The sequence below is a fragment of the Schistocerca serialis genome, chromosome 9, assembly GCF_023864345.2.
Source record: "Schistocerca serialis cubense isolate TAMUIC-IGC-003099 chromosome 9, iqSchSeri2.2, whole genome shotgun sequence".
Classification (NCBI taxonomy): Eukaryota; Metazoa; Arthropoda; class Insecta; order Orthoptera; family Acrididae; genus Schistocerca; species Schistocerca serialis.
The window spans coordinates 149,571,363-149,590,472 of NC_064646.1; the positions used below are offsets into that span (position 1 = coordinate 149,571,363).

The following is a 19,110-nucleotide window of genomic DNA, read 5'->3' on the forward strand; positions in this document are numbered from 1 at the left end:
CAGAAATTTGAAACAATATTTATAAAATCAGCTGGTTTCAGAAAAGATTAATCAAGTCTTGTCGTTTACATAAACTTCCTGGATGAAGCCATACATAGATATTAACGCACAAAACCGCATTAGTGCACAGAATGAGTCTGAGCTGATTCTCTAAGTGTCCATGCAACACAGCTTCCGAAAGACGAGAACCGAATTTCGGGAACTATTTTTCGCTGTTTGTGTGTTAAGGTCTGATGCGTATTTGGTAGGCCAGTTAAATATGGCGCCTGGAAAACAGCTGTTACAGCTTCTGATTGAGGCAGTACAGTCGCTATTTCTCTTCAGTTAGAAAAGGTTTATTCAGCTTCAGTCTAATATTTCTACTTATCCCTCACTGTACAAAAAAACACTTTATATATATTAATCCAAATTTTTTTTAAAATAAGACAAAACCTGATAGCCCAAACATGTTTCAAAACCGGATGCTTTTATATAGCCACGAAAATCGATTACGGGATTGGGAAACCGACAACTAGAAGCGGATTTCCAGAATAGATTTTGAAGTGTTTACATGACCACCCAAATGCGGTATTGGGAAATCGCCTTGTGGAATGGAATCCGGTTTTGGGAACCCCATGTAAAGGAGGAGAATGTTAAACTCATGCGAGGGCTGTTTTGGGGCAGCTGTATTAATTGCAAAAGTGGAGTTTCCAAAGAACCCTTTTAACCAACATTTAGTCGCCATCGAACTTAGCAGACTCAATACATCCTTCGATAAACCCATTACACTGGGAGTAGCGATCACTAAAGATATATTTTGAACAAATTACCGCCATATTGTGTAAAACTGTTCTACACAGACCACAGTAGCCTCACATACAAATTAAAGCCCGTAACATCTACGAAGATATTGGGAGTGATGTTCACAAACATTTCCATACTTTGAGACTTCCAACCAAAATAAAATACGATATTTCACTGGTTAATAAAAAGTAGTTGGACTAAAACGTATTATGTACAATTTTCACTTGCCTCCAAAACGATATGCCTTTAGGACCGAGTCTGGGTACGTAATTTGCGGAGCAAATGGCATAAAATAGTTTTGTCTAAATAGGCTAACCATTGACGAGAACAAGCTTTGCGTCTTTGATTCAGAAGTAAAAACCATTCTACAGTTTGTCATCCAGTCGAAGCAGCAAGTAGTTTTGATTACTACACGACAATCTTCCTTTATCACCACAGGAGAAAAACGCCATGTACTTCCTGATAAAGTTAATACACTAGCCCAAGGCCATTACCAAATGAGAAGTGAGAATTGTAAATAGTGTAAAAATGTTAGTAATGTAACTTGTAGATTATAACCTGAAGTTAATACCACCTTTATTCTATGGAAATATTTACTGATCCATCGCAATTCGATTTTACTGTAAAAAATACAAATACCTGTAAAAATCTATATAATGTAAAACAATCGACAATAATGTGATTGAATATTCTAAAGACTCTAAATGCATGGAATAATATTGTATGCAAAATCAAAATGCCAACAATTACAAACGAGTGTCACTTCTGCTAGTGGCATACAAAATGTTACCAAAAATTAACATCGACAGAGTTGTAGTAGCTTTAGGCAAACAACTTGTAGAATATTAGGTTGGGTTTTGAAAGGGGCAATCCTGAAAGGAACATACTTAAAAGCAATAATTCGACCTACAAAATTATCATTTATTGATTTCAAGAAAACATCTGATTTCCTAAACACAGAAACAGTACATAAAATAAGAAGCGAATTCAACGTTACAGTAAAATTAACAAACATAATTTGTAGAACTCTAACAAATACGAAATTTAAAGTTAAATTCATGGGAGATGTACCTCAGTCATTTGAAATAAAAACTTGTGTTAGAAAAGAGGGAAGTTTATTACTCTTACTGTTTAACTGAATTCCTAAAAAAAATTGTAAACATCTGGAATTTTGTGCTTAAAGCTCACAAAATTGAACCAGCATTTCTGGGAGGGAATAAAATGCAATTAAAGTAAAAGGCCTGATTTTTGTAGATGATCTTGCAATAATTTCAGTAAATCTGACAGAAGCAGTTGTTGAGAAGAACCTCCTGGAAGAAAACATCAAATAGAACTTGTCTCAAAATTTCAGGTGAAAAAAAATTCAGCTGAAAAAATACATAAAAGAGAGCACGTAAGTAAATTTAAATATCATGGAGAAACTATACAACAAAATGGTCTAGAAAAAGTTTTAATAGATGTAATAATTAAGAAAATAGAAAGAATACTGGTTTGATGAATATTTACAAAAAGAAATACCTATTTAAAAACGAATTTAACACTATACCACTGTTGAGAATGTTCATATAGACGTGAATGCCTAACGATTAACTGTAAGCTGGAAAGATGGATTATCAGAAAAATAATGGGTGCATACAAACTACGGATGGTTGAAAATAAAAAGAAATGTACATATATACAAATTTATACAGACAATATCAGAAGTAGCGGCTAAGCAAAATTAATCTTTTTCAACAGCTCTACTGAGTGAATGAGAGGAGTCTACCAAAACAGATATGCCTGTATTTCTGGAAGAAAAATCGACAGTAGCAAGGACTACAGAAATAAGGAAAGAAGTAGAAAGGAACAATGTCAAATAATCAGAAATAACAGGAAGAAATACTTTTAAGAATAAAATATTGAGAACCAGAAGAAACAGGAAACTGGGAACAATATGGACAGAAGAAAGGAAAAGAAAGCATGGGGAGATAGTGAGGGAGCACTTCTTCACAGCGCGTCAGTGCCCTGTGCTGCCCTGATTGAATCACACTTGTATGCAGTGTCCTCCTCGCCGTGTCTTCCCACCTGCCTAGCAGAACTGTTTGCTAAATATCAGCACTGCCCGCACCTGTCATCCGATGTGCCAGTCAGTCTCTTTACTACTACCTTCCCAGTCCCTTAACTACTGTGTTCCAGCCGTAGCTGAGTGAAATTTACACGAATTCCTCAAATCCACGCCAGTGCGTATTCGTGTCGCAGCAGTATTAACATATGGTTGACTGGAGATTATGCACATTGTTGTTGTTGTGGTCTTCAGTCCTGATACTGATTTGATGCAGCTCTCAATGCTACTCTATCCCGTGCAAGCTTCTTCATCTCCCAGTACGCACTGCAACCTACATCCTTCTGAATCTGCTTAGTGTATTCATCTCCTGGTCTCCCTCCACGATTTTTACCCTCCACGCTACCCTCCAATGCTAAATTTGTGATCCCCTGATGCCTCAGAATATGTCCTACCAACCGGTCCCTTCTTCTTGTCGGGTTGTGCCACAAACTCCTCTTCTCCCCAATTCTATTCAATACCTCCTCATTAGTTATGTGATCTACGCATCTAATCTTCAGCATTCTTCTGTAGCACCACATTTCGAAAGCTTCTATTCTCTTCTTGTCCAAACTATTTATCGTCCATGACACTCCATACAAGTACTTTCAGAAACGACTTCCTGACACTTAAATCCATACTCGATGTTAACAAATTTCTTTTCTTCAGAAACGCTTTCCTTGCCATTGGCAGTCTACATTTTATATCCTCTCTACTTCGACCATCATCAGTTATTTTGCTCCCCAAATAGCGAAACTCCTTTACCACTTTAAGTGTCTCATTTCGTAACCTAATTCCCTCAGCATCACACGACTTAATTCGACTACATTCCATTATCCTCGTTTAGGTTTTGTTGATGTTCATCTTATACCCTCCTTTCTAGACACTGTCCATTCCGTTCAACTTCCCTTCCAAGTCCTTTGCTGTCTCTGGCAGAATTACAATGTCATCGGCGAACCTCAAAGTTTTATTTTTCTTCTCCATGGCTTTTAATATCTACTCCAAATTTTTCTTTTGTTTCCTTTATTGCTTGCTCAATATACAGATTGAATAACATCGGGGAGAGACTACAACCCTGTCCCACTCCCTTCCCAACCACTGCTTCTCTTTCGTGCCCCTCGTCTCATAACTGCCATCTGGTTTCTGTACAAATTGTAAATCGCCTTTCGTTCCCTGTATTTTACCCCCGCCACCTTTAGAATTTGGAAGAGAGATTTCAGTCAACATTGTCAAAAGCTTTCTCTAAGTCTACAAATGCTAAAAACGTAGGTTTGCCTTTCCTTACTCTATTTTCTAAGATAAGTCGCAGGGTCAGTATTGCCTCACGTGTTCCAATATTTCTACGGAATCCAAACTGATCTTCCCCGAGGTCGGCTTCTACCAGTTTTTCCATTCGTCTATAAAGAATTCGCGTTAGTATTTTGCAGCTGTGACTTATTAAACTGATAGGTAATTTTCACATCTGTCAACACCTGCTTTCTTTGAAGTCTGAGGGTATTTCGCCTGTCTCATGCATCTTGCTCACCCGATGGTAGAGTTTTGTCAGGACTGGCTCTCCCAAGGCCGTCAGTAGTTCTAATGGAATGTTGTCTACTCCCGGGGCCTTGTTTCGACTCAGGCCTTTCAGTGCTCTGTCAGACTCTTCGCGCAGTATCGTATCTCCCATTTCATCTTCATCTACATCCTTTTCCATTTGCATAATATTGTCGTCAAGTACTTCGCCCTTGTATAGACCCTCTATATACTCCTTCCACCTTATTGCTTTCCCTTCTTTGCTTAAAACTGGGTTTCCATCTGAGCTGTGGATATCCATACAAGTGGGTCTCTTTTCTCCAAAGGTCTCTTTCATTTTCCTGTATGCAGTATTCGACAGAAAAATAATAAGTATCATAAACTACTGCGCCTTCCATGAATAATGTTACACCACATGTGTTAAGAAAGAAGTAGTTGTGTATCAAATAGACTAAGGCCAATCCCTATTAAAGATATTACTCTTTAAGTTAAGTTAATGTGGAAAACTTCGCCATGAATGAAAACTATAAACTATTGCTCAAACAAGTATCGATCACTGTCGATGTCTAAGGAAGGCACGCATATCACTTAATGCAGAGTACGTGGAACAAATCGGGATGTGAAAGAAGGATACAAGATAACTGCATTTGCTGTAAATACTAATGGAAAATGGACCCATCCTGCTATACTTTGAGAGAGATGATGGATTCAAAAGTGTTTACTACGTGCATTAGTTACATGATTATTCGGATGTGGGAGATCTAGGAGATAAATAGATTCTTCAACATTATGCGTATTTTACATTGCATTTGTGATACACAGGGAAATTTCTGTGTTAGAGTTAGCCAAAAAATGTGTTATAATTATATGTAGGGAAAACTTGGTTCATTTCTGTCAATGACCACAAAACGTTTTGGTCCTTAGCCTGCCGGTTTTGGTCAGCAATGATGATTTTCAGAGCCGTTCTACAACGTATTCTAATATAATGAGGTCCTAATGTCATCACCAACAAATACACACAAAATCAGCTTACCTTCGTCACACATATTTAAAATGTGATATAAACGAGGCCACAGTGCCAGCATTCATCCTGTTAACAGCGCTAGTGCTCAAAACAAATGTTTTGAAATAAACAAGTATTTTGAACAATATCGTCATTAATAGGAAGACGCTACCGCCACTGTGAACTAGTTTACACCAAATTTTAAACATGTGCGACGAATAGAGGCTGATTTTGTGTGTAGTTCTTGACGAAGCCATTGTGGCGTCGTTGTATTTGGACATGTTGTGAAACAAGTCTGCAGATAGTCATCGTTGTCCGAAATTGGTAGTCTAAGAACCAAACAGTTTTTCTATCATTGACGGAAGTAAAATAAATTTAAGGTACATTTTATCTTTTTACCCCACAACTCTGTTGTAGCTTGACGTAATTATGTATGTCCAAAGAATATAACTGTTTCTTGTTAAAGGGGTATACTGCACATCAACAGTCTATATCGAGACATATAACACCTAATAGATTAGCTCTAAATGTCATTGGTGTGATTACACCGTGATATTAAATCTTCTTTTGTAAAACACTGACAAGCGTTGAAGAATGATGATTTTAGTGTCAATATGTAAGGTTGACAGACAGTACCACCAATTGTCGATGTAGACTGTCTTCCACAGGATTAAAACACCATTTTATTCCTTCCAGAGTGTTATTGTTAAGACATCTACTTCACAGTTGCGAAACATTTGGTAACAACTGCTTTGTAATGTAGGAATGGGATGCCAGAGGCAGCGAGTACACTACGAGAACCTAGTAACCTAATAACGACCCAAGATTTCAGCTGGATGCATACTATGGAAAACACCCAACTCTGTTAAACAATGATTATAATTCATTGTCTACATCTATATGCTTGAATCCTTTAAAATCACAACATTAGTAATTGTACACAAATCTTACAGATTCACTCTGAAAGAACATTATACAGTGCATGTATTTGGAATTTGTGGCAGATCCAGTTGAGCTTTAATGTAAGTACTAGACGTAAGAGGGGGATGATAACACATATCTGGGCGATAACACATGTCTGTACTTTCATAGAGAACAGACGAAACATTCTAGAGACATGCTGTCAAGACAAAACTACAGCTTTTCTTACGCAGGGGCATTACTGCGACAGAAAGACGTTATTGGAAAAATTGGCAAGAAAGCACTGTAAATCATTTCAAGTACATATCCTGTGCCTATAATATACAAACAGATTTTCTATACGTTAAAATAGATGTTCTAATGGATCAAGTACCTGAAATAATGAAGCAGTTTCCTGTAGATGACTATTACCTAATGTCCGTGACTATACTACAAGCTTTTTGTCGAGATTTTTAACAAAGTGGAGATGCATTAGTAACTAACATCAAACCATGACCTCTGTGTGAAAGAAGAAGACTGCCAGAGAAATGGTAATGTTATTGTAAGCAACGAAAAGACTGCTTAACATCGGCGAGCGCCAGTTTTAGAGGAATGACACATAACAAATTTAGACGTCAAATCTCAAGCCAATGAGTGAACAAAGTTATGAATACCCATTTCATCAACTGCCTTGATATGTGACTACAAGAAACGCTTACATCTTCCTTGCCTAAGGAACACGGTGTTATCAGACTATAAACTAAAATTTATAACTGTGGAGTGTAAGGTATGTTTCACGTGATGGAAGACATGTAAATATATTAAATGTAAGCAAATAGTATTTGCAATGTGCGTCACTATACTCTGTGTCAGGCACTTTCAGTGGTGTGAATTATCGGGTGGTTTCCAAAACAGATACTATGCTGTTTTTAATTGCATACCCCAGATTTTCTTCTGAAAAAATAAAAACACTTGGAAGTTGACTGGTGTCCAAGTAAATCTTCCAGACAGCCAAAATGAGAAAGATTAAAAACTAAGTTCTTTCCTCTCACAGTTTTAATTAACTGCCTGTAAAGCATGTGGCGACAAGGTGACGTAACTATCATATAGGGGTGTTATATTTAAAGTGGAGAAACATATTGTTCTCCATATAGGAGAATATTCTTCGCAATGCTATAAAATAAAGCCATTTCCATATTACGATTTGTTCCTACGAACAATATTATTCTACAGGTTTTAACAAAAAGAACCAATGTGTCAGACTTAAACCATCCGCGCCGGCCGGTGTGGCCGAGCGGTTCTGGGCGCTACAGTCTGGAACCGCGCGACCGCTACGGTCGCAGGTTCGAATCCTGCCTCGGGCATGGATGTGTGTGATGTCCTTAGGTTAGTTAGGTTTAAGTAGTTCTAAGTTCTAGGGGACTGATGACCTCAGAAGTTGAGTCCCATAGTGCTCAGAGCCATTTGAACCATTTTTAAACCATCCGCTGTTAAATATTTTGAGCATAAAACTCAGGCAGTATAAAAATGCACATGGCTCACATATCACCATTATTGGGGTAGCGGGTGTCAGTGGGCCTACAGTGGTAAGCATAGTGTATGCAGTCTCTTTAGTATATTTGCTATACCTTCTAAGTGTTCCAGTAAATGAATTCTGTACTGGTGCAACATACAGAAATCAATATCAGCTTACATAATGCTTCAACAATGGAGACTTTGACTATAAGTAGAAATTTTGATATTCTGCGTAGTTTACATTGCCTTTGAGATACGAGGCCACAAACATCATCTTACCGAACTTATATAATGCTCCAATAAGTGTCTTCCTGTCTAATGAACATTGTATTTAGATGCTGTTTATATTTCCATGGTGGTGCTACGTATTTTTCGCACTACCAAGCTGCATTTACAGTGGGTCATCTGCAACACACTTTTGTTGTGGTGTAAGGTAGCAAACAGCCATTCGTTCGCTAAAGTGTTAAAAAATCTAGTTCTGTAGACGAGAATAGAGAAAAGACTGCTGATAACATCCACCCAAAAACACAAGGGAGACACTGAAGTGAAGTTGCTATTTAAGACGTTTTGCTTAGCTTACGTTGCATTAGATACACACAGTCACTAATCCTATTGTAGAGTTAGCATAATGCTGTGTAACCCACATCCAGTGCAGTGGCTGTGCAAGCTAGTGCGGATGCCTAGACGGTCTGAAGATATTTGTGTAATTGAAATAAAACATCCAAATAAATAAAACCATTCTGCAGTCCAAGACTAAAATGTCAACACATACTGGTAGTAGCATTATAAATGCCTAAATAAAACGATGTGCCACAGACATTTATGACAGGTAAATATCTTACTGTTCGAAATGGCTCCAAGGAATGTTACTAATCTGAAAAAAATTCACAGGTCCGTAAAATAATTATAGCTTGCTTATGTGAAATTGAAATAGCACAAAACTAATTTTCCACTTCAGACTGGATTTTATGAGAACAAAAATTTTGCATATGCTTCACCACGTGGAGTAGAGTTCTGGAAGGTATCGACAGCGATGTGCAGCTATGCCGATTGCAGTGCTGTGGCCAGTCGCGCTAGATTTCTCGGCTGAAGATCCTCTGCGCGAACAGCCCAAACGGTATGGTCTCACAGATTCTAGGTTGGGTTTTAAAATTGGGAGTCTAGTGGTCAGGAGGGTATGGTAAAATTCTGATCCTCTTTGAACCACGCGCATACAGTGCGAGCTGCGTGACAAGTTATATTCTCCAGCAGGTAGATGCCATCATGCCGAGGGAAAAAACTGTACGTAGCAGTGGACATGGTCCCCAAGGAAAGATGCATACCTTGTTGATGCATTGTGCCTTCCAGAATGTGATCAGTCACTGAGTGCTCTCCAGCCTTGACCCGTGTGACAATTGTTGCACCGTGTTAGCAACCACACATTTAACACTGTACACGGCAAAGGCCATCTGTCTGATAAGGCGTAAAACTCGATTTATCTGAAAGGGTCACCTGTCGCCAGTTGCGGTACTATGAAAAGATGTGAATTCTCATTACTGTGTGAAGAAACTGAAACATTTGTATTACTTGCTCATAATTAGTTCCATATCTGTTCGATGGAAGCAGGGGCTCGATATAACACAGTTACAATGGCATAACATATTGTTCCACGCTTTGGCCTATCTATCTGAGAACTTAATAAATGTCTTTAAATAAAAACTGACTAGGATTGCATGTAAGTTACTAAAATTTACTAATTAGGTAATCGGTTTCGATAGTGGTTCGATCATCTTCAGATCATTAATAGTCCATGATGTGGGTTTTAGAGGGTATCCTGGGGAGCAAGCTCTGTAGCTTGGTGAACACTGTTGTGTTGTGTATCTGTGCATCATTGTGTCAGTGAGAGCCTACTCGATATAGAAGCTAATGTGATGGGAGGCACTTTATCGTGATGTGTAACTGTTAACATTATTTTAAGATTACCATCACATGAAGTGACAAAGTGTCTCTGACAGTTTCTTTGCTGCTGTTCTGCCGCAATATGAGTGCAGAAAATACAATATTTTTTTTTACTACTTACATTAATGTTTTAAAATGTTCTTTCGATGAACTTATTTACTCTCTGTATCAACTTACAAAAATCTTTTCTTAATCAAAGTTTGCTTAATTACAACATATTTTGTAACATTCAGTGTATGACTATGATTCGGTTAAAAAATACTGTCTGCTTGATCTTTAGTGAACAAGTTCTTAGAGTATGCTACATCCAGCAATACTATAGTGATTCATGTAGCAAATTCAGTATTCGGATGTCCTCCTTGTTCAATATTTTGTTAATAAAATCAATCCTCTTTCAAAGAATGTCCTTCAATACACGCTACACTATCCCATAGCTTGTAACCCTTCTACTAGAGCAAATTGCATTTCAAAGGGAGTGTGACACCATTTTGTACGCTCTGTGAGTCACCACTCCTCTGGAAAGGAAAATCCACCCATCCGGAAGAGTTCGTGAATTATTTATTAGTATTAGTGAATTGTAAAATTTCCTTTTCCTTTTCTCGTGTTACAGGTTGTATATGTTCACAGGACTCTTCCCACGACTTGAGCAGCAGAAACAGCCCATGTTGCTGGCTGAGGAAGGTTTCCTTAGTTGGATAACGCTAATAAGGCATGCTAATAAGTGTCACCTGCAACAAGCCATCCATGGGAAACGTGGAAGGAATGTCACATGGGCCTCCAGAAGTTGTAGACAGAGCATGGATTCCAGAATGGTCTCTCTCGCTCTCTCTCTCTCTCTCTCTCTCTATCTTCAACCCCCCCCCCTCCCCCTACAGATCCTGACCAAGCAAGACACACCATCTCATTAATTTTCTTAGGAAGACGAAAAGTCAGTCTTATACACCTTCTAACCAGGACTCTTCCTGTTTTACTGGATATAGCGCCACAAAAAGGAAGAACTGCAATCGGTGGCTCATCCTGAGAGAGTGTAGCATTTACACGTTTCCTTTTCTTGGAAAAGGGGGATTTATATTGTGTGCACCGTATCCGTTCTTTCGGAACACGTACTTCAGGTGGTTGATTTCGGACTTCCAATGGTCCTCGTCAGAAACAGTTTTTGCTCTAATCGGGTGTCTTCTAAACAGGATGATGGAAACTCTGTGCATTAAGATATAAATCGTCTAGTAATGACACTTTCCTTCCTTCCCCATCTCGACAGTGAACCTGATGTTCGGATGTATACTGTTCATGTGTTCCGTCCGCAGCTCGTGGTCGTGCGGTAGCGTTCTCGCTTCCCGCGCCCGGGTTCCCGGGTTCGGTTCCCGGCGGGGTCAAGGATTTTCTCTGCCTCGTTATGACTGGGTGTTGTGTGATGTCCTTAGGTTAGGTAGGTTTAAGTAGTTCTAAGTTCTAGGGGACTGATGACCTCAGGTGTTAAGTCCCATAGTGCTCAGAGCCATTTGAACCATGTGTTCCGTGAATTGTTCGAGAGCCTCTACGCCATGTTGACAGATCATAAATGTATCGACAACATAACGAAAAACAAGGATGGACGGAGGGCAACCAAATTTAATGCACGTTCCTCAAAATTCTTCATAAAAAAGTTAGCCAATGATGGAGGAAACGGAGAGGCCATCGCCATATCCTCCGTCATTTCATAAAAATTGCTGCCGTACAAGAGGTAGGTGGTCGTCATCGCATGCCACAACAATTTTATAGTTTCAGGAGGAAAAACATCTTCCAGCATTTTCGAAGTGTCCTCCACAAAAACACTTTTGAACAGCCATACCACATCCCGGGTGACTAAAATGTCATTTGGACCGACTATAATCTGATTTTCTCAGTGAACGTCTGGGTTGTTTTGATATACAGGTCACAACGGCTGACTATAGGAGTTATCAACTTTGTCAGGTATTTGGTCAGCTTGTAGGTCGGAGAACCAATTGCACTGTCAATAGGTCTCAAGGGAACTTTATCCTTGTGTATCTTCGGTAGTCCGTACAACCTGGGAGGTCTAGGAGCTCGGACTGAGATTCTTCGTAACATCATCTGGTAGACCGAAATTCTTCACTATCTCCGTAGTTTATCTGCTGTATGTCAAAGTTGGGTCCCGTTTAAGACATTTGTACATACTGTGCACCAATAGTCAGAGATGGGGCCCCTCCACGCCCGCACCAACGTGGTGACCAAACCAAACGTTCTACTGTCACCTCCGTAAACATGTTAGTTATCTAGTAAGTCGATCACAGGATGCTGGGCTGTGATGTTATCCGTGCGTCTGGGTAAGACTACGCATTAACACAGTCCATCAGGTGATAGATAGGGGACGAAACGCGAGTGAGGGTAGCGATTTGAAGAGCAGAGGGAAAAAAGTGCCATGGTTCGTGCCGTGGGAAAAAAAAACCTCTGCGACAGTGGGCTGGGTAGTAAGAGCAGTAGTGGCTTACTATCTGCGATACTTCATGCAAGGTTGGATTTGTTAGTATAGGTATCATGCATCATTACCGTGGCAAGCGATGGCGATGTATCCCAGTTGCCGCAGCTGCTAGATTCCTGGAGCAATCAAGATCGTTATACAGTAGTGGGAGATCGGCCATAGATCATCTCGCTGTGTGAGGGACGTGTGGAGCTTGTCTGCATGCAGTGTACGGTACGGCTTCCCTGCGTGGTGCCCGTTATTCGGCAGTGTATTCCAGCTGGATATCCAGTAATGGTGTCTGATTAAGAGGGGCTCGCCTGTGCCGTTATGTTTGCGTATGCTTGGCCATAGATGTTAGGTCCTTACAAGGAGGTCTTTTGGTCTTTTATGTTTCCATCTATGGTTGTGGTCGTAGTTCCCCAGATTCAGAATAAACGGATTCTGCGAATGTCTGGAGTTTGTGTATAGTCTTGTGGTGAGTTTGTGGATTATCTCCGTGAGAGTCTCAAGTCGGTGTTCCCGGTGAAGGTCCGCGACGCGTGTGTATGAATTTGAGTACTTTGTTTTGTATGAGCTGCAGACGGCGCAGGCGTGTAGGCGCAGCGTATCCCCAGACAGGAGCTGCGTACGTCATCAGGGGTCGGATAAGTGTCATGTACATGGACCTCGACACCCTTCTGTTCAGTGTGCTACGCCTGTTGAGCATAGGATAGAGCTGTTTGAGCCTCGCGCTAGCTCGGTTGGTCATGTGTTGTATGAGGTCCCCCCAGAGTAATTTCCGGTCCAGCCAGACACCGAGGTATTTGGCTTTCTCGCGGAAACGTATTGGGCGTGCATGTAGAGTTTTTGGTCTGCAGTAGCGGTGTTTGCGCAGTTGCTTCGGTCTTCTAGTGAACAGAACAGCTTCGCACTTGTCAACGTTTCCTCTAACACGCCATTTCTCCAACCAAGGCTCAGCCACTCTGAGTGCAGTCTGTAAGCGTGACGTAATGTTTGATGGTTTCCAATCTGGCGCGAGGATGGCTGTGTCATCCTCGTAGATTGCCATCGTTGTGTTGTGTGTGGTTGGGAGATCGTATATGTAGAGGTTAAACAGTAGGGGCCCTAGGATGCTTCCCTGGGGTACTCCCGCGTGTATACCTTGTCGTGTTGATTGTTTTCCCTGCACGTCAGTGTTGAAACTCCTGTCTGTGAGGTATGAGTGTATTAGACGCAGCAGCCCGTCGGGGAATCCCGCGTCGCTGAGTTTGCGGATGAGGCCGTTGTGCCATAGACGGTCTAAAGCCCTTTCGATGTCCAGGAACACCGCCCCTGTAGCTTTGTTTATGTTGAAGCCATGTGTTATATGTTCAACGACCCGTAGGAGTTGTTGTGTTGTGAAGTGGTGATTCCTGAAGCCGAATTCCTCCGGTCTCAGCATGTCATTTGTTATGCAGTGCCTAGTGATGCGTTTGAGAATCACCTTCACAACGATCTTGCTGAGCGAGCTCAGAAGGCTGATGGGTCGGTAATTTTGTGGGAGGCTGTGGTCTTTCCGCGGCTTCCTGAAAATCAGGACCTTGGACGTCTTCCAAAAGGCGGCGAAGTGTTGGTGTAGTGATGTCATTTTGCTATGATATTCGGTAGTATTAAGAACGACAGTGGCTTTTCTTTTGCCAGCTGGTAAGGTGACAAGATCATCTCTCCCAAGTAAACGGAGGCCCTTTCCTTCCTCTCTACTGATGTTAAGTTAGGGAGGCTTAGCTGAGGCCAAAATGCGACTGGCAATAAGTCTCAATTCGTCGGCGTCGTCCTGTGCAAGATGCAGCAATGTCTGTTCTACTCCACTGATAAGATCCTTGATGGGTATAGTACATGACATGAGCAAAATTCAAACCTTTATTAACGAAAGAATGGTTATGGTGCATGCGATATAAAGGCCCCGTTCTCCAAGAAAAGGAAACGTGAAAATGCTGCACACCCACAGGATGAACCACCGATTGCAGTTCTTCCTGTTTGTGGCGCTATATCCAGTAAAACAGGAAGAGTCCTGGTTAGGCAGGGTATAAGACGGACTTTTCGTCTTCCAAGAAAATTAACAAGATGATGCGCCCTATTGAGGACACTCTCGACCTCAGGGTCCCTGGAATTTATATCATCTCCTGTGAGTGTGGTAGCAAATACGCTCCTGGAAATTGAAATAAGAACACCGTGAATTCATTGTCCCAGGAAGGGGAAACTTTATTGACACATTCCTGGGGTCAGATACATCACATGATCACACTGACAGAACCACAGGCACATAGACACAGGCAACAGAGCATGCACAATGTCGGCACTAGTACAGTGTATATCCACCTTTCGCAGCAATGCAGGGTGCTACTCTCCCATGGAGACGATCGTAGAGATGCTGGATGTAGTCCTGTAGAACGGCTTGCCATGCCATTTCCACCTGGCGCCTCAGTTGGACCAGCGTTCGTGCTGGACGTGCAGATCGCGTGAGACGACGCTTCATCCAGTCCCAAACATGCTCAATGGGGGACAGATCCGGAGATCTTGCTGGCCAGGGTAGTTGACTTACACCTTCTAGAGCACGTTGGGTGGCACGGGATACATGCGGACGTGCATTGTCCTGTTGGAACAGCAAGTTCCCTTGCCGATTTAGGAATGGTAGAACGATGGGTTCGATGACGGTTTGGATGTACCGTGCACTATTCAGTGTCCCCTCGACGATCACCAGTGGTGTACGGCCAGTGTAGGAGATCGCTCCCCACACCATGATGCCGGGTGTTGGCCCTGTGTGCCTCGGTCGTATGCAGTCCTGATTGTGGCGCTCACCTGCACGGCGCCAAACACGCATACGCCCATCATTGGCACCAAGGCAGAAGCGACTCCCATCGCTGAAGACGACACGTCTCCATTCGTCCCTCCATTCACGCCTGTCGCCACACCACTGGAGGCGGGCTGCACGATGTTGGGGCGTGAGCGGAAGACGGCCTAACGGTGTGCGGGACCGTAGCCCAGCTTCATGGAGACGGTTGCGAATGGTCCTCGCCGATACCCCAGGAGCAACAGTGTCCCTAATTTGCTGGGATGTGGCGGTGCGGTCCCCTACGGCACTGCGTAGGATCCTACGGTCTTGGCGTGCATCCGTGCGTCGCTGCGGTCCGGTCCCAGGTCGATGGGCACGTGCACCTTCCGCCGACCACTGGCGACAACATCGATGTACTGTGGAGACCTCACGCCCCACGTGTTGAGCAATTCGGCGGTACGTCCACCCGGCCTCCCGCATGCCCACTATACGCCCTCGCTCAAAGTCCGTCAACTGCACATACGGTTCACGTCCACGCTGTCGCGGCATGCTACCAGTGTTAAAGACTGCGATGGAGCTCCGTATGCCACGGGAAACTGGCTGACACTGACGGCGGCGGTGCACAAATGCTGCGCAGCTAGCGCCATTCGACGGCCAACACCTCGGTTCCTGGTGTGTCCGCTGTGCCGTGCGTGTGATCATTGCTTGTACAGCCCTCTCGCAGTGTCCGGAGCAAGTATGGTGGGTCTGACACACCGGTGTCAATGTGTTCTTTTTTCCATTTCCAGGAGTGTATATAGGTCAGACCATTCGTACTGTTTCCGACCGCTGCGTACAACACCAACGGTATATTAAAAATAGAGAACTAGAGAAATAGGCAATTGCGGATCGCAGCCTCACTAACAGACATAAAATATTGTTTGAAGGAACGAACTTTGTCCCATGCCTCCACATACCGGGATTGTGTTATCAAGGAGGTTGTTGAAATACAAATGAGCGTGAAGAAGTTTAACCGTAATAGCGGATAGTATCTAAGCGGTGCATGGAAACGAGCGCTCAATGCAGAGAAGCAGCAGAGACATTCCGTGCAGTGTTTACATTCCCATCCAAGCGGTGGCGCCACCAGTGCAGACACTGACACCGTCTGCGACAGCAGTTTGTACTCGCTGACCAATCACAAAGTAACCAATCAGAAACTGTCCACGGCCTATATAAGGCCACCACAGCAGTAATGAAGACAGTCAGCTGCTGCTGACCCATGATGGAGGCTATAATCGAAAGCTAGAAATTTTATCCGCATCTGATGCGACAAGAAAATCCAGAACATTTTACATATCACTGCCATCGCAAAAGGCTTCGTTCTCACAACTTGATTTAACCCAACACAATGGCTCTTTTAATTTTCCACCATTGCCTTCTTGCATTTTTGAATTTCCCAGTGACACCATCTTTGGTTTTGAATTTCTGGACAGCACCAACTTGGCTTCACTGACTGCAGTGCCATGACTGAAGCGTTGTCTAGCTGTGGCTGCTAAATGTGAACCAGCTTACCTGTAACCATACTACTCATGAGTCATTCCATATACAGACACAGGCTTTGAAGGATGTACGATACCAAGGACCACCACATTGTCTTAAATTGTAAATGGTAGCTCTCATTAGGAGACAGGTGAAAATGAAAACTCTAGTGGATCTTCCCTTACTAGTGGAAGGAGGCTTTGAACTTTGTATTATAACAAGGACCACCACTGTGTTTCAGGTTTTAAATGGAAATTGCCATTAGCAGACAAATGGAAATAAAAACTGTTGCAGTTCTTTTTCTGACTACAGTGCATGACACTTCGGAATATCTGCAGAAGGTAACGTTGGACATCATCTCCAATAAGAAATGTTGGAAGTACTACGGTAGGATGTCGGTGACTTCATCCATTCTATGCGCCCAAGGAGACAAAAACAGGAGCACATGTAATGTGAGTAGTTCGCTCTCGAGCACTGCATCAAATTACATGAAACTAGTGCTAATGAATTTCTTAGGCGATCAAATTCTTGAATGTAGAACATTTTATTTAAATGTAACACAGTACAAGAACAATAAGTAGTTATATAATACAGCTTAGTAATATTATATTATGATTCACACTGCAAGTAACTTTTTTGTCTATGTTCATGACGATATTGTTTGATCGAAGAAAACGAAGTGTCCAAGAGAAAACCATCGAATTTTCTCTTCAAAGTGTCAGTCTTTTTCAAAAGTCTAATTATATTCTTTGGTAGCTTGTTAAATAAAATGATAATTTTTATTTTGGCTGGAGCCACAGTCATTATAAATTATTCTGGAAGATGCTGGCACCACTTGACTGCAATAATTTCTATTTTATTGTTTTACAATCCAGATTTCGGTCTTAAGCCATTTTCAAGTAAAAAATAGAATAAAAAGTTGAAGTATAAACTGGTGAAGACAAAATGGTGGTGAGGGGGAAGGAACATGGATGCAGATGTGGAGCCAATAGAACGTGATACATTATTCAAACAAGGAAAGGGTGGCAGTGGTGTGGGTGGCAAGGAAGGGGGCAAATTTAGGGGGAGGGGGTAGCCTGCAGAAGTGAGTGTCCAAAGGGATTTTTGTAGGACCTGTGTTATAAAACTTACTGAAGTACTAATAAAATCTGTGTAATCCTATGTATAAAAGCTTTGTAAAGTGTTTTTAACATGTGCTTCATCAACATGGAAACCACAATGTGCACACAGATTAAGAAAATAAAAATTTCACGGGAAAGTAAATGTATCATATAAAATATTTCCTCAAATGTAAAATATATAGTTGTTTGGTTATTAACAGTATCTGAAAGTTCAGTGGTTAATTCGGTATGTAATTCTTCAGACTAGTAACATATTATACAAACTGTATGATGGAGTGATACCAAATACTTTCTATAGTTTTCGTATTTTACTTATAAGATCAGAGTAATCTCTGGAGGCAGGTGATGAGGAGTGGGTATGGGATAGAATGATCATTAAATATTTACAGAATATTTGGAAACATTTACATATTCCTGGCTACCTTCAGTAACCATTAGACATTATGAGGCCATCCAATGTTTATAAAAGTACTGGAGAGCATAGTTATATTTTTGAAAACACATTTAAATATTCCTTAGAATTATATGCATCCTTATCTGCATTTTCATCAATCAAACATAATAGGAAATAAAGCATGGTAAAGTGGTTGAGACAAAAGACAAGTGGAAACAAATATCAGGGATGGGGAAGGGGAGAAGTATAACCAACATTACTAACAATAGCGGAAGGTAGTTTTACATTTGCTAAAATATTTTGTACATCCACATTTGGAATATTTGTGTTAATATCAACTGCTGGAATACAATTTTATTTACATCCATGTTCACATCTTTCATTGAGCAAGTTAGTGAAAGCAACTTGAGATAACCACACTCATTCACATACATGTATTGCTTGTTTCACTGCTTTTAAGGTGGACTTGGTCATCACAAGGATTTATTAGGGTATAACTTTGTTTACCCCTCATTTTTGATTAAATTTTATACATTTTATTGCATTGGTTAATTTTATGTTTCTTCTTTGAAAATGAAGTACGTCTCCCTGTGTCTGACTGCACAAACAACTTAGACATAAAAAAAAGAACCTAGTGACAAGCTATACCTAGCACATCTGAAGTTATCAAAAGTGCTTCCACCTTTACATTATGTTCATGTGATGACTTTAGTCGATGAAGGTAATATGGTAGAGCACAGTGTATGTTTATTATAGTACTATGTAGTAACGTCAGATTTTTTAGGAGAATAAAGAATTTAACAAATATTACATTTACTGAAAAAGAATCTGATATTTTAAATAAATGGTTCAAAAAGTTACAAGGGTGTACAGTTAATAACCTAATTCCTTGTACTTAAGTTGATTTAGGTGTGGCAAAGCTGCCAGTTGAGAAACAAAACCAAATAACTAGTAAAATACCTGGAATTATCAAACAGCAATTAGATACATACAAAACTAGTGGCTTCAGTAATAAGACAAATGAATACTACAAAACTGTAAAAAGTATTACTATGAAACTAACAATAAACTGGGCAATTAGCACAACAGGAACTGAA

At 41.1% G+C, this 19,110-nt stretch overlaps 1 protein-coding gene across 1 annotated transcript in view; it reads left to right on the top strand.

The window, feature by feature from the left end:
- The window catches only part of LOC126419432 (brachyurin-like), a 154,273-nt gene that overhangs the window by 126,646 nt on the left and 8,517 nt on the right, over positions 1-19,110 (top strand). Inside the window, exon 5 of the mRNA XM_050086621.1 lies at positions 16,811-16,950. Within this exon, the coding sequence (XP_049942578.1) occupies positions 16,811-16,950 (140 nt within the window). The remainder of the gene's footprint in view (positions 1-16,810; positions 16,951-19,110) is intronic.